We start from the raw sequence: 21,064 nt of genomic DNA on the forward strand, positions 1-21,064 counted from the left end.
TCCCTTGAATCAGCCATTTCTTCAAAAAGCTATGGTTCCTTTTATTAGAGAATGACATTAAAACCAAGGTCTGGGTGTCAGGTGTGCTCATTACTCTTTTGAGTGTTATTTCTTTTAAGCCTTCTTCTCAGCTGACTGAGCAAGAAAATATGTGTGTCTATTAACCTTGTGTTATGGTTTAACTATGAGGTCTCCCTCCAAAACTCATGTAGAGACAATGAGAGGGCGTTCAGAGGTAAATCAATTGGGTTGTGAGAGCCTAAACCTAATCAGAACATTAACCCACTAATAGGAATTAACTGAGAGGTACCTTTAGGCAGTCAGGATGTGAGGTGGGTCCCTGGAGATATGACTTTGGGCTATATAATTTGTCCCTGGTGAGTGGAGCTCACTGTCTGCTTCCTTTCTGCCGTGTCCTGAGCTGCTTTCCTCCTCTGCACACTTCTGCTGTGATGTTCTGCTTCACCTTTTGAGTCAAGAGCAATGGAGTTGGCCATCTATGGACTGAGACTTACAAAACTGGGAGCCCCAAATAAACTTTTCTTCCTCTAAAATTGTTCTTGTCGGGTCTTTTGGTCACAGGGATGAAAAGGCGGACTAAAACACCATGTACAGATACAGATCTGTAAGTATTTGTGTATGTAGCCAGCTCTATCAACTAACTAGGTCCTCTTGTTTGATGTGCATTGTAAATCAGCTTGTCCATTTAATAGCCTGCCTGTGGAGACTCTGACCTAGCAATGTTGAATCTTCCAAATCAGGAAGTTCATGGATCTCCCCAAGTATTGATGACTTTAATTTCTCTCCATGATGCTTCATAATACGTATTTTGTTAAATCTGCCCATAATTATTTTATGTTTTTGTTTGTGCTTGAGTATGTGACCTTGTTATGGATGGAATCCTCACATTAAACTTTTACTTTCCAATTGTTCATGCTGCTTTTTAACAGCCTATTTACTTATGTACTTATTTTGGTGCTGGGATCTGAACAAGAGCCTAACACATGCTAAGCACACACTGCCATTGAGCTACACCTGCCTATTTTTTATGTGTAGTGAATTTGCTCACATTGCATATTATTTTTAGTTTTATTTTAGTTCTGAGGGTTGCTTTGTAGACTCCTTAGGGTGTTATACACTGACAAGGTGTCATCTGAAAATAGAGAGATTTTAATATTTGTATTCCATTTGTTCCTTGCCTTTGCATTGCCTAGGACCTGCAAAACAGTTACATAGGAGCAGTGAACGAAAACTTTCTTGCTGTGTTCCTAATTAAGATCAGGATGTTAAGCTATGTTAAGATATGTCAGCTGCAGGTTTTTCATAGGTGCACTTTATTGGTGGATGAAATTCTCTTACATCCCTAGTTTGCTGAGAGTTTTGTCACAAATGAATATTAAATTCTGTGTAATTTTTTCCTGCGTCTATGGACTGATGATGGTGATATTTCTCCTTTGTTTTGTTACATTGGGAGAAAATGTGAATGTGAATGATACTGGCTTTCAAATGTTAACCTTTCATTCTTGGAATAAATCCTACTTGGTCCTGATGTATTGTTATCATTTTAATATATTGTTGGATTTGTTTTTCTCTATTTTGATTTTGTATCTTTATTTGTAAGGATGATTTATAGTTGTATTTTTTTTTTGAGAGGGAGAGGGAGAGAGAGAGAGAGAGAGAGAGAGAGAGAGAGAGAGAATTTTTTAATATTTATTTTCCAGTTTTCGGCAGACACAACATCTTTGTTTGTATGTGGTGCTGAGGATCGAACCCGGGCCACACTCATGCCAGGCGAGCGCGCTACCATTTGAGCCACATCCCCAGCCCAATATAGTTGTATTTTTTTGTAATTCCTTTGTCAAATTTTGGATTCAAGTTCATTCTGTCATTATAAAGTAAGCTGGGAGGCACTACTCCTCTGGAACATTTGGGTAGGACTGGTGTTATTTGAAATGTTTACTAGAATTCACTAATGAGACATCTGAACCTGGAGTTTTCTTTGTGGGATTTTTGTTTTGGTAATTATTTTAACTTTTTAAATAGATACAGGGCCATTTTGTCATCTTGTGTCAGTTTTGGTAAGTTCACACTTTTTAAACAATTTATCTTTTTCTTTGAAGTCAAATTTCTTAGCATAAAGTTATTTTTGAAGTTCACATATTATCTTTTTAGTTTATGAAGGATATGTGGTGATTTCCTCTCTTCTGTTATTCATACCGGCATTTCATATTTTCTTAATATTCCTTGCTAAAGATTTTTCGGTTGTATTAGTGTTTTTTTTTTTTTTAAAGCAACCTTTCATTTGTTTTCTAATTTACTGATTTCTTCTCTTTATGTTATTTATTTCCATCTACTTCTTTGGGACCTAATTTCCTTTTTTTTTCCCCCTTCCAAGTTTCTTAAGGAAGAAACTTAGGATGATTTTGATCTTCCTTTTTTTTTAATATAAGCTTTTAAAATATAGAGTTTCTTCTAAGCACCGCTGTTAGCTCCATATCACAAATTCTGATGTATTATGTTTTCATTATCATTTATTAGAAATATTTTCTAATTTTAGTTTGTTCTTTGATTTATGTATTAGTTATAAATGTGCTATTTTTCATTTAACATATTTAAGGATTTTCCAAGTGTCTGCCAGTTATTGATCTCTAATCAAATGGCAGGAGAGCTTCTGAATTTTAAGTCAATAGGAACTTGTTTATTGGCCTAGCACATGACCTATCTTGGTGGACATTGATTTGTACTTGGAAAGAGAATGTATTCTGTAGTTATTGCATTTAGTGGTCTATAAATGTCAACTCAATGAAGTTAGTTAACAAGGTTGTTCAGATACTTATATCCTTACTGTTTTTTTGTTACCTGCTTAATCAATTACTGAGAGAGGGGTGTATATATTTCCAGCTAAGGTTTGGACTTTTCTGTTTCTCCTCTCAGTTTTGTCAGTTTTGCTTTCTGTATTTTGTTTCTTTGTTTTTAGGGACATAAGCATTATGACTTTAATGTCTTCCTGATGAACTGGACCTTTTATAGTTACAAAGTGTTTCTCTATAGCAGTATTCCTTAACTTGAAGCCTATTTTGTATGACATTAGTGTAGTAAGTTTCTATTTTTTATGCTCACTGTTTATGCTGGAGATCTTTTCATTCTTTCAAGTGCCTCTTTTATAGGCAGATAGTTGGATATTTTTTCTAAGCCAGTGTGATCATTTCTGCCTTTAGTTGCAGTGTTCGGCTTATTTATATTTAATGTTATTATCGAATTGATCTGATTTAGTCTACCAACCTTCTGTTTGTCCCATTTGATTTTAGTTCTGCCGTTCCTCCTTTCTTTCCTTATTTTGGAATAATTGAATATTTTTTGTATTCTAATATTTCTGTTGGTTTGTTTCTCATACCTCTTTTTAAATTATTATTTTAGTGGCCATCATAGGGATTATAACTTATTAGTCCATTTAGAGACTGGTCTTACTTTCTCACATATAGTTATAATCATGTGCACAAATCATTTCACTTGCCCTTTCCATATATTTATATCTACATATGTTATAAACCCCATAGTATCATAGTTTTTGCCTTAAGCAGTCTTTTAAAGAAATCAGGGGAAGAAAGTACATAATGTATTAAATTATTTAAATTTACAATTTTCTAGTAGGCTTTCTTTAATTCTAAATTTTCATCTGGTGTGATTTATTTTCAGCCTAGTAACAATTTATCTTAGTTTTTATTACGCCTTCATTTTGAAGTGTATTTTTCCTGCCTATGTAATTTTGAATAGGTATCTTTTCTTTCAACCTTTTCAATGTGTCATGCCATTGTCTTCTGATTTTCATGGTCTTTGAAAATTGATTGGAATTATTTCTTCCATTACTCTATAGTTGTTCCCTGATATTTAAGTATCATTTTTTTTAGTACCAGCTTTCAGTGTTTTCTTTTGTTTTCAGACGTTTGAATATGGTCAATCCAAGTATGATCTTTGTATTTTTCTTGCTTGGGGTTTTCTGATCCACTTATACCAGAACATTTATGTTAAACCAATTTGGGGAACTTTTCAATCATCTTATTTTCAAATATTTCTAATTTTCTGACATTTTGTTCTTTTCTCTTTCTGGGGCTCAGCTTACACATTTGTTGTGCAACTTGGTGATGTCTCACAGATTATTGAGGCTCTATTTGCTATTTTAAATTTATTTTTTTGTCTGTTCTTCAGATAAGACAATTTTATATTAATGTTCTTTACATAAGATAGTTTATATTAACATTCTTTATCTTAAATGACCTGTTCTTCTCTTATCTTCAATCTGATGTTAAGCTCATTCAGTAAAATGTTCATTTCAGATAGTTTGTTTTTGAATTCTAGAATTTTTGTTTGGTTCTTTTTTCTTTCTCTGTAGAGATTCCCAATCTATTTATTATGATCATGATTTCTCTTAATATTCTCAAGCATATTTTCACTAGCTGCTTTAAAGTTCTTACCTGCTGATTCTAACATCTAGATTGGTTTCTAGTGACTGTTTTCTCTTGACTGTGGGTTAGTGGCAAACATAAGGCAACTATGTCTTCTCATGTATAGTTTTTGTTGCTGTTATTGATGTAGATGACATCATGTATTGAGTCTGGATCATGACATCTTCCTTTAAAAGGTATTGAGCTTTGTTTTGGCAGTCAGTTAAATTATTGCCCAATCCTTATAGTTTTGTTATTATTATTATTATTATTATTATTATTATTATTATTATTATTACAATCCTATTAGAGGAAGTCTATTTCAGTTTTGAATTTAATTTTAGGGTATATTTCCTTTCTCTAGAGCTTAGTCTTTAAACTAAGACAGGCTTTTGAATGTCGATGCACTCAGTAAGTTCTTTTAACCTGGCTTGGTGAATCTTCGATGTTTTTCAGTGTTGTATGGTCTCTGGTGTGGCTTGCTGTCCATCTCCTAGTGCTATAGCCAGTGATCTTTCTTAGGATGCCTCACCTGTGTATGTGCTGCTCGGTTTTTGGCTAAAGACCTGCAGTGAATGCTCATGACAAATTCTGAAACTCCCTTTTTCATAGCTCCCTCTTTCCAGCTACCCTGCCCCACAAATCCATCTGCTTCCTCAGCTCAGTAAGAACGATCACCACTCTGCTTGGGACCCATCTCCCTATTTTGAGGCTCTCAAGTATTCCTAAAGTAGAAAGCTAGGAAACATGGGATTCAACTTGTGAGTCTCCTTTCTCCCAAGGATCATAGTCCTGTGCTATTCCATGCTTGAAAGGACTGCCTCGTATTTTATTCTATTTATAAATTTTGGCAGGAGGTCGAGTCAATTATCCTAGAAATGAAAAGCTATGTGATAGTCAATGTTAAATGAGTTAAGATGTTAAAAAAAAGTTTTGTATAAACAATAAGTCTCTAAGCAAACACCTATATTACAGTGATATCTTTATTCAGCAAGGATTGGTAATCACGCAGACTTTTATGTATCATAAAACTGACTACACACCACACACAAGAGTATGCACATGTACACACACACACACACACACACACAAGATATATTCACTTTTTTCTTCCCCTAGTCTCTCCTGTCTTCACCCCACCAATTGTTTTCAGTTAAACTTCAGCTGTTCTTTTCTTTATGTAAGGGAGAAATTTATGGGAAAAGAAAGGAACTCTTGTAGTCTGTGGGTGGGAAATATTCAGTCTGTTTTTTTCTCTTCTTCAAGGTTTAACTCTCTTTCTATGAGGGAGCAAAAGTCTGATTATTCCCAAATGATCATTTTAGTGCTGCTCTACCTACTTTTGTAGGTGTTCAGGTGGCGTGATCCAGGAGCAAACACCTGCCCCATCCCTTTTATTTCTGAAATACCATGGAGGGGTAAAACCTACAAGCTCAGGCCAAGTCATTCGTGCTTACCAGTCTTAAGGACCAGAGATCCCCACTAGGGCACAGGTAGTTAATTAAGAGATCTTTAATGGGAGGGAGCATCACAGATAATGTGGTCCATTCTACTTCACTGTTTCCAAGGGAAGAGACTGGAGAAGTGAGAGGACTTGCCCAAGGTCACAGTTGGTAACAGATTCCAGAAGACACCACTGGCCTTTCAACGTTTTCTAATCTATGTTGCAGCATGAATTTACACAACCTGAGAATCTACAAATACATTCAGGGGGCCACACTAGATGCAAAAGTAGGAAATAAGGCAGAACAGACTGGAGGAAGCCCGGGCCGCAGAACCAGGCTGTAACCCCCACCCCATACAGCTGCACATTTGATACTTAGTCTGAATAAAGTACTAAGTGAAAACGGATCACCCAGGGACACTGCAAGTAGAGCCTTTAAACTAGAAAGTCTATGCTCTGCCAAAGAAATAATTGCAAATGGTGACCAACATAAAAAGAAACTCACTGATCCAAAAATGTTGCCTCTGAAATCCATACAGAGGAATCTCCTACTCATCACACCTGTGATCACCACAAAGCCAGCATCCTCTGATCTGATCAGCAGGGCACCTGTGGAGAAAATTATTCAGGTCACAGACTCAAGTTTCCACCTCATGAAACCTCCTTGTGGGGAAGACTTCACATAAATCCCTTCCTGCTTGTTCCCCCTCATTTCCTGTGGCCCCTTTCCCTGCTCATTCACTCCCACTTCGTCCTCTTACCTGTATGGGGACCAATGGAGCTCACCACTTTCTTCTTTTTATTTTTTAATATTTTTTTTTTTTTAGCTGTTGATGGACCTTTATTTTCTTCATGTATTTATATGTGCTGCTGAGAATCGAACCCAGTGCCTCTCATACGCCCGGCAAGTGCGCTACCGCTCATCCCCAGCCCCAGCCCCTCACCACTTTCTTTTTCCTGTGCCCCACACACATTTCTCTCTCTCCACCTGAACTTTATTTCTCCCCTTGCCTGGCAAATACCTCTTAATGTCTGTGGTAGTGGACGTGTCCTCCCAAGCTTTCTGCTTTTGTTATTTTTTATTTCTATGCTAAGATGTCTTTCAGGGATCTAGCTTGTTTAGAGAGTCTCACATTTCCTGTCAAAAAACAAACAAACAAAAAAACCCCAAACCTTTCCTTTTGCCTACCAGGGGATTTCTGTGCATCTCATTTGACAGCCCCCCCCCCACCCCATGGTGGTGGTTAAGGGGGGTTGCCCAGCCAGGAATTAGAATCTGTTTTCTGCAAACACCCCCTGGAGAGGTTGTAAATGCCCATCATCTGTGCCTAGCAAGTGGTGGAGCCTCTGGGGGAGCCTTGGGGTGACTTGAAGTCCTGGGCTCCTCTCCTACCCTGTGAGGGCTCAATACAAAGACCTCTGGGGGGAGAGTGGCTGGGCAATGATTAGACTGAGCCTGATGTGGACTGAAGTTGGAATGACATGGGACACAGGGATGGAGGGTGGAAGCAAACCCAGAAGAAAGGGAACAGAAGAGAGCCAAGAAGAGCAGTTAATTTATTTGACTGAAGGTTAGCCTCCAGGGAAGCTTCTGGAAAGTGTGGTGAGGTGTGGGAGGTACAGAAGATATTTAAATTCCTCCAAATTGGTGACTGTCTATGTGTCTCAAATGTATGGTCAATTTTGTGGTTAAACTCTAAGGAAAAACATAAGGAATATATAAGAGGTAGTTTCCACCCTATGGCTTTTTAGTCCTATCGAGAAAAAATTACACTTACTAATGATTTTGGAGTGGTTGCAGTCTAAGTGTTTTTCACATTTAGAATTCTCAAAATAGCTGTTGTATTGCTGTTAATATTATTTTAGTAGTAGTAGAAGCATCCCAACTTAAATGATAAAGCAGGATTCATCACAAGTATGAGAAGACAAAAATGCAAAAGACATGCTGTAGGTCCCGAAAACACCAGTTTCAGTGCCCCTGGGGTGCAGGGAAGAGGCACTGAGCCCAGAGACTTGGACTCTGGTATCAATTCTACCACTTTAAGAACTTGTGGGCTCCGGTAACTTTGTTTCAGCCTGGGTTTCCTCAGCTGTGAAATGAACAAAAAAGTACAGCCGTCCTGCCCACATTGTAAGTTATCACAAGGATTGAATGGGTTAATGGTTGCTAAGGGCCTTGACAGTGTTGTGCATCATGGTGCAGCTGACCTGCTGTTTGTGCCAAACCCACATGCAATCGTCATGCTGGTCTGATGCTTGGGGCCAGCACTGGACATGCTCCTGGTCCAGGGCCAGTCCCAGTAGAAAACAACCTGCAGCCACTGTGGTTGGGGTAGAGTGGGGTGTGGTACACAGGCTCTTGAATCAAACCAATGTAAGCCAGTGTGAAAGGTTAGAAAATGTAATTTAGATGGATTTTCTCCCCTTTGTGTTTTTAGTAGGCATGTTTTCTCAGTCTGCACACATCCAAGGGAAATTTCAGCAGAAAGAAGCAAAAAAGCACTTTGGCCGTGGAAGTCATCTGCTCTCCCCGTTGGCACTTGACAGGCTTAAGGAACATTATTTCAACAATGGAGGTGTCCCATGCCTATGACCTTGGAAGGGCATGGGATTTGGGATCCAGATGTCCTCTAGATTATTTACTACCTGTGTGGCCCTGAACCAGTTACATTCTTTAACTTTTGTTTTTCATGTCTGAAATGGAGGTGTTTAAACCACCTCTAGTCCTGCTGAGGATGTAATGAGATGAGTTTTCACCCATTTAAAGAGCTTTCTAAATGCAATTTGGAAAGTAATTGTTACTATTACTGTTTCATTTCAATTTCTGCTAAAAAGTAGAACATTATCTGCTTATTTCTACTTTCATAGCCAGTATGTGATAAATAAGATGGTAAATGTAAAGGGTTTTGAGCGCCTCAAAAGATAAACTATGAAGAAGGCTTAAAGACCCTGAGTAGTTCAGCTTCCAGTACAGAAGAATTGGAGAATGGAGGAAGCAAAAATATTAGGATCGAGGAATTGATATTAACTAAGCGTGGGCAGGGGGTACAGCTCAGTGGTTGAACTCTTGCTTAGTATACATGAGATCCCCAACACCTCAGGGAGAATTAAAAAGAATGGGATATTAATTAATAGTAATGAGCGTCTATTTCCTGTTGTTTCTACAGAGTTAGATTAATGGAGAATAGGAGGGTGGACTTGTTCACAGTGGAACAAGTGTGTAGGTACTGGGGAAACCTCCTGACTTCAGCTCAGTGAACCCCAGGGGCTCTGGTAGAATCTCATAGATAATTTCATTTTATTAAGATCAGTGACTCCAAGAGGGGTTGAACACTCAACCCTTAATCAGTGATCTACTAAAACACAATAGTAAAAAGAATCAGATTTCACTGGAAATGTAAAATTATTTGGGAAGGGGAAATAACATGTTTTTCCATCAGTGTGGAGAGCACTGCTTTATGTTTATCAATGATGTCATCCAAAATCTTTTACCAGACTTATCTACATGCATTAGTGTTTCTTCTTTCCTTTCTTGATAACTTAATCTTAATGCACACTTTTTTCCCTTTTTTAAAAATACACCTGATAACTGATGGAACATCACCAAAGCTTATATAAATTAGGGAAAGTAAGTGCCTCTCCTGTATCCCTGACTCTGAGTCACCCATCCCAAGCTAGTGTGTTCATCTTCCCCCCCAAAAAAACAATACTTGGATGGCTTGTATGTCAGACAAAACAAACCTAAACACAATTGTGTGTGTGTGTGTATGTGTGTGTGCGCGCACACACACACACAAATCTGAAGTCCATTCAGTCCATTTTGCTTCTTAGTCATTTTAATGCATCTAGTGTTGAGTGCATTCTCCAATGTAACTGGTTCAGGGCCACACAGGTAGTAAATAACCTAGAGGACATCTGAATCCCAAATCCCATGCCCTTCCAAGGTCATAGGCATGAGACACCTCCATTGTTGAAATAGAGATTTGATTGCTATTTTATTTCTTCTGCTTGAACTACATTGGATCATCTTATATTTTTCTGAATTCTTAGAGTAATTTTAACATGTTCTCCAAAAATAGAACACCCTTCTTCATACCCATCTCCCTTCTAATTCCTTTGTCTCTTACCTAGGCACACAGCAAAGGATGGTCATTTGAATCACAGCTACTTGACAGACTATTGTGGACTGTTATCCAACTTTCATCAAACCCAATCTTTAAAAACATTCTGGTTGTCTCATGTTGTCAATGAGTTTGCAGATAGCTCAATTTGTTACTGATTAGACACCTTTCAGCTCCACTGACCAGAACTGAGTACCTATATGGGGCACCACTGAAGCACCTCATAAACCTGTTGGATGGATACATGGATGGATGGATGCATGGATGGACAGATGAGTGGACAAATAGATTGTATACCTGGTCAGACTCACCAAGACAATGTATCTGGGCAAACTGCCTTTAATACATTTCTTCTTAATAATTTTAACAAAATCCGAATACTAGAAGCTCAGAGTTGGAAAGAACCTCTGAATTCATCTATTCCAATCCTTGGAATGATACAGGAATCTTCATAACATCCCTAGTTAGCCCTGTTCAAAGTTCATGAGCTAAAACTTAGTGTCTATTGATCATCTATCTGGCTTCTTCTCCTTTTAGATACCTTGCCTGTCTTTCTGTACATTTTTTTTTTAAATCTTGGGACAAGTCAAAGTATAAGTGGTTTCTATTATGGGAAGAGTATTTTAGTCAAGACAAATTATTAAATTATTCGTGTTGAAAGAAATTAGTAAATACTAATTAGGGAGGTGGGCATACCTACCTCCCTTCCTTCCTTCCTTCCTTCCTTCCTTCCTTCCTTCCTTCCTTCCTTTCTCTCTTTCTCTCCTTCTCTCTTTCTCTCTTTCTATTTAGCCCTGGGGTGCTTACTTAACCTCTGAGCTACATCCCCAACCCTTTTTTTATATATTTTATTTGGAGACAGGGTCTTGCTGAGTTGCTTAGGGCCTGGCTGAGTTGCTGAGGCCGGCTTTGAACTCAAGATCCTCCTGTCTCAGCCTCTGGAGCCACCAGGCATGTGCCACAATACCACCTTGCCCCCGCCCCTAAGGTTTTACAAAAAGCCTACAGATACCATTAAGGGGTTCAAGGCAAAGAGGCTACCAGGCTGGATTAGCCCTCTGGTCTACCCCAAGGCTTCCCCCCCAGGTAGACAAAGGAGAGTTCCCCCATTTCCCAACTTCCCAGCCTGAAGCCCCTACTCACTGTAGATGGTCTGATGGGGTGTGCCATCCACTTGGCAGTCCTTGTGGATCTGCAGGTGGTAGCTGTTCCTGTCCGTGGTGGTGTACAGGTGAGTCAGGCCGCCCCAGTTGGAGGCCAACAGTGGAGAGGTGTTGGGATAGGCTCTGATGATGCGCATGCTGCAGACACCACACAGAGCACAGACCAGGAGCCTGAGGCAGGTCCCCAACATCGCTGTTTTCTGAATGGCTAGTGCTGAGTTTGAAACCTGACACTCCCTCCTTGACTCCCCAGGCCTAGCCCTGTCTTCTCCGTTCTGGCAAATAGCAGAGTGAGGAACCTAGGCTGGATTCCCTCCTTTCCCCCCTCAGACTTTTAAAGGGTAGCAGCGTGACATCAAACAGGAAAAACTCCACTGTCCACATCCTCTGTGTTGTAATCAGCCATTCAAAGAAAGTGCAGAGACTTCTGAGGCTCACGGAAGGCACGTCAGTTACACACACACACACACGTACACACACCCCTCAGTTTCAGACCAGTGCTCCCAAAAGTGAGTGATGTGTGGGCAAAAGTTATCTATGACACTGGGTCATCTGATGACCTGTCCCACTTCCACCAGGAAATGTGAAGGCAGCCAGTGGTCCCAAAAAATCCAGCTCCGGTCATGTAGTATCCCACCTCCTCGGCTGGTCATCTCTCACCCAGTCTACTCATGTTGGTTTCCTCAGTCCTTTTAACTCTAATTGCCATGTATGTACCCGGTGCTTTCTGTGTGTGCAGCATTAGGTGGGTGTCTTGATCGATATAGAGATATGTGACGCCATCAGGCAAGTGGCATCCGCTGAGACTCCCACCTCAGGAAAGATATTCAAGCTGGGATCAGGGACACAAAACCCAAAGTTGCCATTTGGGAAGATTTCAAAGTGGGCAAAGTAAAACAAGGCTTTGAGGTCACTGAAAATACCAAGGTCCGATTTCTCGGTTTCCCTAGTTGGGAGATTTAGGGCAACTGAACTGGTAATCTTGGTCTCTCCAATAGGCAGGAGATGAAATCAGAGGCTTATGGGGATTAGCAGGGCTGCTGGCTGAGCAGAAGTGGGCAGAGTGCTGGAAGCACCCTCAGCAGAGTGTTCACACGGGGTGTCTAGCTCTATGACTGGTGCCTTCTTGCAGAGGATGCTCCCAGGAATGTCCTGTGGAACTACGCGTCTGACACAGGGTTGTGGCCGTGGGGTGGTGGTGGTGGTGGTGGTGGTGGTGGTCTTAGCACATACAGTCCAAGGAGAGGCAACCAACCACACACTGGAATTAGTACACAGAAACCAAGCCCCATCACTGAGCTGCTCACTGTCCCATTCCCTTCCAGAGTTTCCAGAAAAACATGCCCCAGGAAGACTGCCATTCTTTCAGTTTCTCATTTTACTGAGCATATACTACAGATAAGAATAAAGCATAAAGCTAGACATTGTTGTTAATTAAAAGAGAATGAGATATGATCCTGTCTCAATCTAATGGAGGAGGCAGATAAAATTAAGTAACTATCATACAAAGCATGCACCGTCAGACAGACTCGGGCAAGCCAAAATGGCCTTTGTAACCCCACGGGGGTACAGGTTTTTATAGTTTACAAAGTATTTTCAAATCAGCTAGCTCATTTTAACTTTACTGCAAACTATGAGAGAGGTACTTCAGGTATTGTTACTATTTTAATGTTATTTGTGAAGAGATGAAGATGTCGGTTGAGCAAATAACTGGTAGAGGAAGGACAGGATCTTTTGATTCCCTGTGCTACTTCTCTAGTAAGAATCTCAGGGGCAGCAAATGCTCGAGAACTTATCCTTCCACTTCCTATTTTAATGCTTGTAGTAATTTACTTAATCTTTAGAATAACCCTTTAAGGAGGTACTGTTATTCCCTTTATAGAGATGAGGAAACTGGAGCACATGGCTTAAGTAACTTGCACAAATACACAACTAATTCATGGAAGAGGATGGATCTGAATCCAGTTCTGACTTAGCTCTGCTTAGCTCTTTGCAAGATGTGCAAGCCCACCCAGTATGTTACAGCCAGAGCGATGACACTTGGTAAGTACAAGTAGCAATGAGACAGAGTGCTTTTCTCTAGTAAATCAACATTTTTACCCAGGGTATGTCTCTAGCATATATGTGCTTGTCTCTAGGGTTTAAATGGAAGATGGATAACATTTAAGTGCTTATGTCTAAAACAGACTTCCTTCATAGAAGTCACAGAATGGTTTATAAATACAGCATCATAGTTTAGCTATATGAAGAAACAGCTAGCTTTCAGAATTGAAATGCACATCATTCAGAAATATTGGCCAATTGATAACCCTGCATTTCCTCTTCCTGGTGCAAATGGTAGAGGGATGGGAAGTACCTGTGAAGCAATCAGCAGCTACTGAGAAACTTCTCTGAGAGATGGGAGAGAGAGAGTTACAGGAATAAAAAGTAGACCAAATTTATCTTCTGAGTTTGACAATATGGTTAAGCTGAGAAAAACTTTGCTCGTGGCCATGTTCTATGTAAGAGCTAAATTACTAGGACGTGTAAGAAATGCCACAGGCATTCACGAGGGAGAGATTTTGGGTGTGAATGCTGGACTCAAGGTGCTTTGGGGAAGGAGAGAGTGAGGTTTGTACAAGGGGCAGGGTGTTGACCAGCACCCAAGGCGCAGAGGGGAGGATGTGCAGGTGTCCAGAAAGGAGTTCCTGGGGTGACTGTGGATGGGGCACATGTCCCTGACCAGTTGAACTCCTGCTATTAGGAAAGAGAATTGTGCCATCACTATACTTCCAAAGACTTTCCTCCAAGGAAAACCCGTGAATTCACAGCAGCTGGTTGTGAAGGCAGAGTGTGGCCTGGGGAGTGGGTTTATTTCCTGGGAGTAGGTTTATTTCTAAGGGGTCTGGGGAGGGAGGGGGGGTGATGAGACAGTCCCCACTTGGAGAGAGTAAAGGGAAATGCAAGACTGTCCGAATAATTCTTTGCATTTGTAATATAGAACAGTTGAGAGCAAAGATGAGAGTTGCCCAGTTGCATGCAGAGAGGCAGAACTTCCACCTCCCTGGCTGAAACTCCCTACCAAAGGGCTCCAGACCTGGTTTCCCATTAGAATCACCCGTGGAGCTTTAAAACCCAAAACATCCCAGGGCTGATCTTAAATCTACAGGGGTGAAGGACAGCTATTTGTGCCTTTCCTTGCAGAGCCACCTGGGAGTGTCTCATATTTAAGTATTTATCAGTGAACAGGCTCTGAGTCTCAACCACACACTGGAATGAGTACACAGAAACCAAGGCCCCGTCACTGGGCTGCTCACTGTCCCATTCCCTTCCAGAGTTTCCAGCCTACGTGTAGATTGAGATGGGCCTTTCTAGGGAATCTGAGTAGTGCATGCCCGGTTGGTCAGTGCTCTGTGCCCACAAACAGCCTTTAACTGGAGCCTCTGTGGTTTCTGAAGCTCCAGAGTACGAGGGGAAAGACACCGGTGTGTGGGTTCCTTGTCTCTGAATCTAGAGGCCCCCTTGGCCACGGTTCAGGATCTGGGAACTACTGCAACCTTAGGAGCCCAAAGTGAAACAGATGGCAGATGTGAACAGGAAGCTCATGGAGGAGGCTGCTGATTTGCACTTCTGGATGTCCCCACCCTCAGTTCCCAGTGACTGCCAGATGCAACAGAAAGGATTGTCCCAAGGCAGGTGTGCAAACGTGCTTATCTGCCTGCCTTGGGAGCCTCTGCTCTGACCTCAGGAGAGTCCCCCTGTGTGGAGGCCTCTGGTCCAGGCCCTGCACTTCCACTCAGAGGACCCAGCTCTAAAGATGAATTGGGGATGGTAGGGATCTCTAATCCTTCAAGTTCACCCATTTCCTTCATCTCCTGTCTTCTTTTTCTCAGAATCCACTCTGAGAAGGTATTGAGGAATATTATCTCTACCAGATCAAATTTTCTCAATAAAAAGACTTGATAACAATTTACAAAAAGTAACATTGGCTTGACCATCATTAGCTATGGTGAAAAATATTGAGGAATCAAGATGAAAGAAGACCTGGGAGGTAGGAGGGGAGGTGGTCTAGTGTGGTTCAAAGTCTTCTCTTGAGACTCTGTCTAAAGACCTTGTCACCAATGGGAGACCTTGTCAGACTTCTGTGCCCTGTGCCTCTCCTTCTCATGATCTATCTCCATCAGGTTAGAAAGGGTTCACCGGTACCTCACTGTCACAGGGGTGACCTCGCCCAGTCCCTGCATGCAGACAGATGTTTCTCTAAAGGCAAATGGTTGTTCCTTGTTTTCTGAAGTTCTCTGGGCGGGTGCTGCAACCTTCCAGAAAATGTCATTCTTATGTGTCTTGTCATCCTGTCAGTTAAAACATGCTTTTGGGGGTGTGGGTGTAGCTTAGTGATAGAGCCAGTGAGGCCCTGGATTCCTCTTTCAGTGAGGTAACAAATAAAAACAAAACAAAAATACACTTATTTATATCCAAGCAGATTCTCTTGCTTTAATATACTACCTATTCAATGAACACATCACTATTTAGCCAAAGCCTATTACATGGTAATACCTTGTAGAAAATCTTCAGGGAAGCATAAGAATGAAAAGTTCAGCTGTGATCTTCAGGGAACCTGCAGTTTACTGAACAGAATGGATTTTGCATTTGCCCAGCACTTCACACCTACAATAGATGCTCACAACATCTGTGTCAGTTGGTGCTCAAAACAGCCCTGTGAGATATGCTGGAAGGTGTTTGGGGTGACTTTCCCAAGAGAATCCTGGATCCTTATATACACATCCTGTGTTGTCAGGATTTAAAGGAAAATAAGAAAGGAAAAAAACACATTATTTTCAGTCTGTTGGTTTAAAAAACTAATCACTGAAGAAAATATGAAATAGAAGGTGAATATCTCCTATATAGGCTCTACCCTGTGGAGGTAAGATGTTACCAAAGGTAAAATAATATTTGTAGCTTGGGGGATAATTATACACACACACATATAATTCATATATATATATATATATATATATATATATATTCATGTAATAGATAGATGTTCTTTTAAAAAGTCAACATTGAGGGCAAACTATTTAGCATAAGCACATTCCGTCCATGCCAAAGTCTATTTGACTATCTTTCCAGGTCAGTATGTATGTCTCTCCCTCTTTTTTTTTGAATCAGGATGATATACACGACAGCAGAATGCATTACAATTCTTATTGCACATATAGAGCACAATTTTCATATCTTTGTATATAGAGTATGTTCATGCCAATTCATGCCTTTATACATGTACTTTGTGGGTTTTTTTGCATTACAATTCTTATTACACATATATACCACAATTTTTCACATCTCTGCTTATATATAAAGTATGTTGATACCCAATTCGAGTCTTCATACATGTACTTTGGATAATGATGTCCATCACATTCCACCATCCTTGCTAATCCCCTGCCCCTCCCTTTCCTTCTCATCCCTCTTCCCTATCTAGAATTCATCTTAAGAATTCCATTCTACTCCATAAGAGGGTCAGCTTTTCTTAAAGCCTTATTTCCTCCCTTCCAAGCTCTGCCCCAGAGATCTGAGGGTGATTCTCAAGGCCACAGGACTTTATAAGATACATGCATGACTACACACGTGTCCACATATTCAAATTTACGTATACACATACCTGAATACATGCACAGTAATGGCCCTGCAGGGGTGGCCCTGGTGGCTGGGGTCACCACCGTTCTCTGCTACTTCAAGAACTTACCATCTCTTACTCAAGAACCAATATGTCTCATGGAGTCAATCTCCCTCACTTCCCTTCTTTCTTTCCTATTGGTATGTTCCAGCTTCTCCTCCCCAAGACAAATTTTTCCATTTGTTTTCGTCATAGCAGCCTTTCCAAAATAAGGGCCCAAGAGAGGAAGGTCTGCTTCTAAGACATCCTGGGCAAGGGAGCCAAGAACTCAAGTGAAGTGGGAGATTGGGCCCCAAAACGGGTTCAAAACCATAAAATGTTAAGGTGCTCCTCCACGATCCTCCACAGTGAATGATTTTCACTCCCGCCTTTCCTGCCATTGAATCCCCAAGCTTCCAGTGATTTCTAGGGACCTCATGTGTGAATTTATATTGACACTGACAGTTGATGAGAAGGGCTAAGTACTTAACTTGAAAATAAGCTTTAATTTTCCAAATGCATAACATTAAATTTTTGCTACCTATATAGTTAAGAGCATAAAGATTTTTATAAGAATGCCAAATGTTCGAGAAAGTATAATTAAACATGCATAGCTGAGTGCTTGTTTATTTAGGAGTTTAGGGTTTAAAACAGCTGGAGTGAGTATAATTTTTTTTTTTTTTTTTTTTTTTTGAGACAGAGCCTCCCTAAATTGCTGAGACTGGCTTTGAACTTGCGATCCTCCTGCCTCAGCCTCCCGAGCTGCTAGGATGACAGATGTGCACCACTTGTACCTTGGCTGAGATTAAGAATTCTAAAGAACCTTGCAAGAGAGATCTGATAGAGGATGACTGGGGGGAAAATACCAATGGAGAAAGAAGCCTTGAAAGGCTTGCAGGATTTATCAGCAGCAGATGCAGGTGACAGATATCACCCAGGAGTACATAAAGTCAGCCAATGCCAGTGATACAGCCAAGAGCTCTGCAAATGCTTTTCACAATGAACATGACTCTGCAAGACATTAGGGGCTGGAGCTGGATGTATGTGCCTGACATCCCTTCATGCTGTCATTTGTGACATATGCTTGGCCCACTGCACAATGAGGAGAACTGATTGCAGAGAGGGCACACAAAATACAACTGCAGCACACAAGATTTTCTAGAGCAGTGACACTATTCTGAATCCATGGTGTTATGCATTAGTCAAACACCAAGAAATGTACAAAATGAGAGTAGAGTCCTAATTTGAACTGTAGAGGTGCTCTAATAACAATATGTCAATAGTGTTCTTCAGTTATAACAAATGTTCCACGCTAGTGTACGATGTTAATAACAGGAGAAATTGTGTGTGAGGTGGGGAGAGGGAAGAATCTCTAAGGTTCCTCCAGGGGCTTTGTCTGGATGTGGAGTGCTCGCTGGTCTTGCAGCCCCTCCAATTGTTTGCTTTCTCACCTGTTTTGCTTGATCATCAAATGTGGCTGGTGACTGGAAGAGTTTAAATTTCCTAAGAGACTTGTTTCTCTCCCATGTCTTGCTTAAAATGTCTGTCCCAGGTGAGGGATAAATGGAAGGAAGGCAGGTTTCTTTAATCTAATATTTAATATAATTATTATATTACATACTTTTTAAAGTCACTATAATATCAGTCTCAACCCAACAAATTTCCTCAAGTGTAAATCTAAAAACACAGATAGACTCCCACCGGACATTTCAGAATGAAATGCGAGTGAGTTCTGTAACTTTGCAGAATCCATGATATTGCTAAAGCTTCTGGTTCCATAACCAGAAGCTTGTTTTGCCTGGACAAGAAGAGGATTCTCAGATGCCTTCTACTGGGGACACTAGCAAGATCACAGAAGAGCTTGAGAGTGAAGGGTGAAGGATCACTTGCAACTGATCAGTAATGGCAGCCTCAATTCCTTTCCTCCCCTCTCAGCTCCTCCCCTTCTCCCCTCTCCTGCTCACAGCCTCCTCCTTACTGAAATCCCTCTCCAGCCTCTGCAGCTTATGGGAGATGAAACAATGTGTATCCCCAGGCAGGGGAGACCCAGCCTCATGAAAGTCTTCATAAAAGATTCTCTTTGGGTGATAAGAACAGCGTTATGTTTGTTCCACTCAGTGAAAAGCCAAGATGTAGGTGAGACTTAGTGGAGTCTCAATCTAAGGAGGCTGGTACAATTTTATTATCTCCATTTTGCATCACGTCTCACATTTACAAAGAACTTTCTAGCTGCATGCTCTTTGTAAAACATCCTCAGATGCAGTCTCTTGGTTTTTCTCCAGAACCCACGACATATTAAGGATCCTCATCTTTCCTATGAAGATACTGAGGAGCAATTTGTGACTTGACCAAGATCACACACCTAGTGTGATCCTTGTCTTCTTTCTCTGTATTCAAGCTCTATCAAGGACACCTGGTTTGTGAATGTCCCTGTTTCAAGATTGTATCTTCAGTGCTGAAGCCACCAGGCTGGGCACCTGGTGTGCAGAGGGCCATGATAGGGGGGAGGCAGGGGATTCGCAGCCCTGGGAACAGCGCTCCTCAGGTAAGCTCTGAATGTGTCTTCCTTAGGTAGAGGAAGAAGGAGCAGTGGTTGGAGCCCTGAGTTACTGTACCTGCAGTCTCTGCGGACTGCTCCTACCCCTCTTCTCCCATTGTGTTCTTTTGTCTGAGAGATCAGTCATGCTTCCAAAGCTGAGATTCTGCCCAAGGAAGGAACAATAGAAACTGGACTAAGAGGAACCTTGTGTGCACGCACGTGTGTGTGCGTGTGTGTGTGTGTGTGTGTCCCCACACAGGCTGCCCAATCTGATTGGCGCTCCAAGGCTGCCCAACAGGACCCAGCCCACCCTCTCAGGATGCCTGGGGCTTGTCACGCAGCCCACATCGGGGAACAGACATCCTGGTTCCTACTCACCTCCCTGGAGCCCATGACCTGGGCTAGCCTATGGTGTTTGGGATGCTGCACATCCAGACTCATGTTATCTCAGGATCCTGGGACTCCTTGGCTCCCCTGTCCTGCCTCCTCCCCTCTCTGTGGACACGTAGCCACCACACACTTCTCAGAGGGCTATTTCTAGCTGAGGGGCCGGTAATTCAGCCCCAGCCTGTCAGCTCAGGCTGTCTGTGTGCCGCAGCTGGGATGGGCAGCCTGACACGTTGTGGGTTCAGCAGAGTGCAGGATGTTGGGGCTTCCGGGGGCAGGCACCCCCCCCCCCGCCGCCGCCTGCTGGAGGTCAGGGTTGCTGAGATGTGGGGGTGAGGAACAGACAGGATGCTCCTGCTGCGTGGGAAGAGCTGGTGGCCACCAGGAGACAGAGCTTAGCCTCAGTGCTCTGTGCTCTGCCCACCGCAGCCCTTCCCTGGGGAGCACCTTTTTTCTCTTTAGCAGGCTGAGAGTTAACATAGCCTTGTGGGCTCTGGGTCAAGCTGTGCTTTACAGCACACAGGCCATCTTTGTCAAGTTACATCACCTCTCTGAGCCTCAGTTTCCTTATCTGAAAAATGGAGATAATAAAATTGTACCAGCCTCCTTAGATTGTGGGGAGAGTTTAATAATCTGCCATAGAATACTTAATCTCATGTGAAGAGGTCACATAGAGCTGCTTGGTATAGAGTAGATTTTATTACTGTTGTTGCTGTTGTCTCTTTTCTTCACCCTCCTATCATGAATTCCTTGCAGGTGACTTTCAAGGTTATTGCTATTTCCAGAGTTATCTCTGATGCTGGATCCATTTTAGATGCCTAGAAAGTATTCAGTAAATGAAAGAATGAATTCTTCCCTTAGTGTGATCTGATGGAAAGAACACTGAACTCAGCAATAAAACAAAAATATCATAGATTAAAGTGAAATTATGTAATTTGCATATGGAAAATGGATGGAACTTGAGACCATTATATTAAATGAAATAAACCAAACTCAGAAGGTCAAGGGTCATATGTTTTCTCTCACATGTGGAAGCTAGAGAGGAAAATGGAAAAGAAAGGTGGGGGGGCGGGGATCTCATGAAAACCAGAGGGAGATCAATAGAATAGAGGAAAGGGACGGTGGGGGTGGGGCTGAAGGAGGTGTTGGAGGGGGGACATGCCAGGGGAGTGATGTTGGCCAAATCATACTGCTGTATTGTGTGCATGTACAAAGATGTAACAACAAATCCACAATTATGTACAATTTTGATGCTCCAATAAATAATGTAGAAAACAAAAACAAAGCCCTGGGTTCAAATCCCAATGGTGCCACGTGGCTGCTGTTGTGGAAT

At 41.5% G+C, this 21,064-nt stretch overlaps 2 protein-coding genes across 6 annotated transcripts in view; one reads left to right on the plus strand and one right to left on the minus strand.

The window, feature by feature from the left end:
• Positions 1-20,758, plus strand: part of LOC124078938 (dual specificity tyrosine-phosphorylation-regulated kinase 4) — a 57,653-nt gene extending 36,895 nt beyond the window's left edge. For all 5 annotated transcript variants that reach the window (XM_058572526.1, XM_046424036.2, XM_046424038.2 and 2 more), the window contains 2 exons: positions 13,053-13,213; positions 17,506-20,758. The gene's annotated coding sequence lies outside the window, so the exon portion shown is untranslated. The remainder of the gene's footprint in view (positions 1-13,052; positions 13,214-17,505) is intronic.
• LOC124078937 (fibroblast growth factor 23-like) lies at positions 5,306-11,361 on the minus strand. Its single transcript, XM_046424035.1, has 3 exons — positions 11,151-11,361; positions 6,392-6,495; positions 5,306-5,314 (listed from the first exon to the last, which is right to left on the minus strand). The coding sequence occupies exons 1-3, from the start codon at positions 11,359-11,361 to the stop codon at positions 5,306-5,308; spliced, it is 324 nt and encodes a 107-aa protein (XP_046279991.1).
• Positions 20,759-21,064: the final 306 nt, after the last annotated feature.

This window comes from Marmota monax, unplaced genomic scaffold (genome assembly GCF_021218885.2).
Source record: "Marmota monax isolate L192 unplaced genomic scaffold, Marmota_monax_Labrador192_F-V1.1 WCK01_AAM20220418_F8-fsc01149, whole genome shotgun sequence".
Classification (NCBI taxonomy): domain Eukaryota; kingdom Metazoa; phylum Chordata; class Mammalia; order Rodentia; family Sciuridae; genus Marmota; species Marmota monax.

Excerpts from the sequence above, each read along its gene's own strand:
- LOC124078937 (XM_046424035.1), bottom strand. The coding sequence starts at position 11,361 with ATGTTGGGGACCTGCCTCAGGCTCCTGGTCTGTGCTCTGTGTGGTGTC. Across the intron at positions 6,496-11,150 it reads ACCCCATCAGACCATCTACA|GTGCCCTGCTGATCAGATCA; the intron begins GTGAGTAGGGGC and ends TTTTCTCCACAG.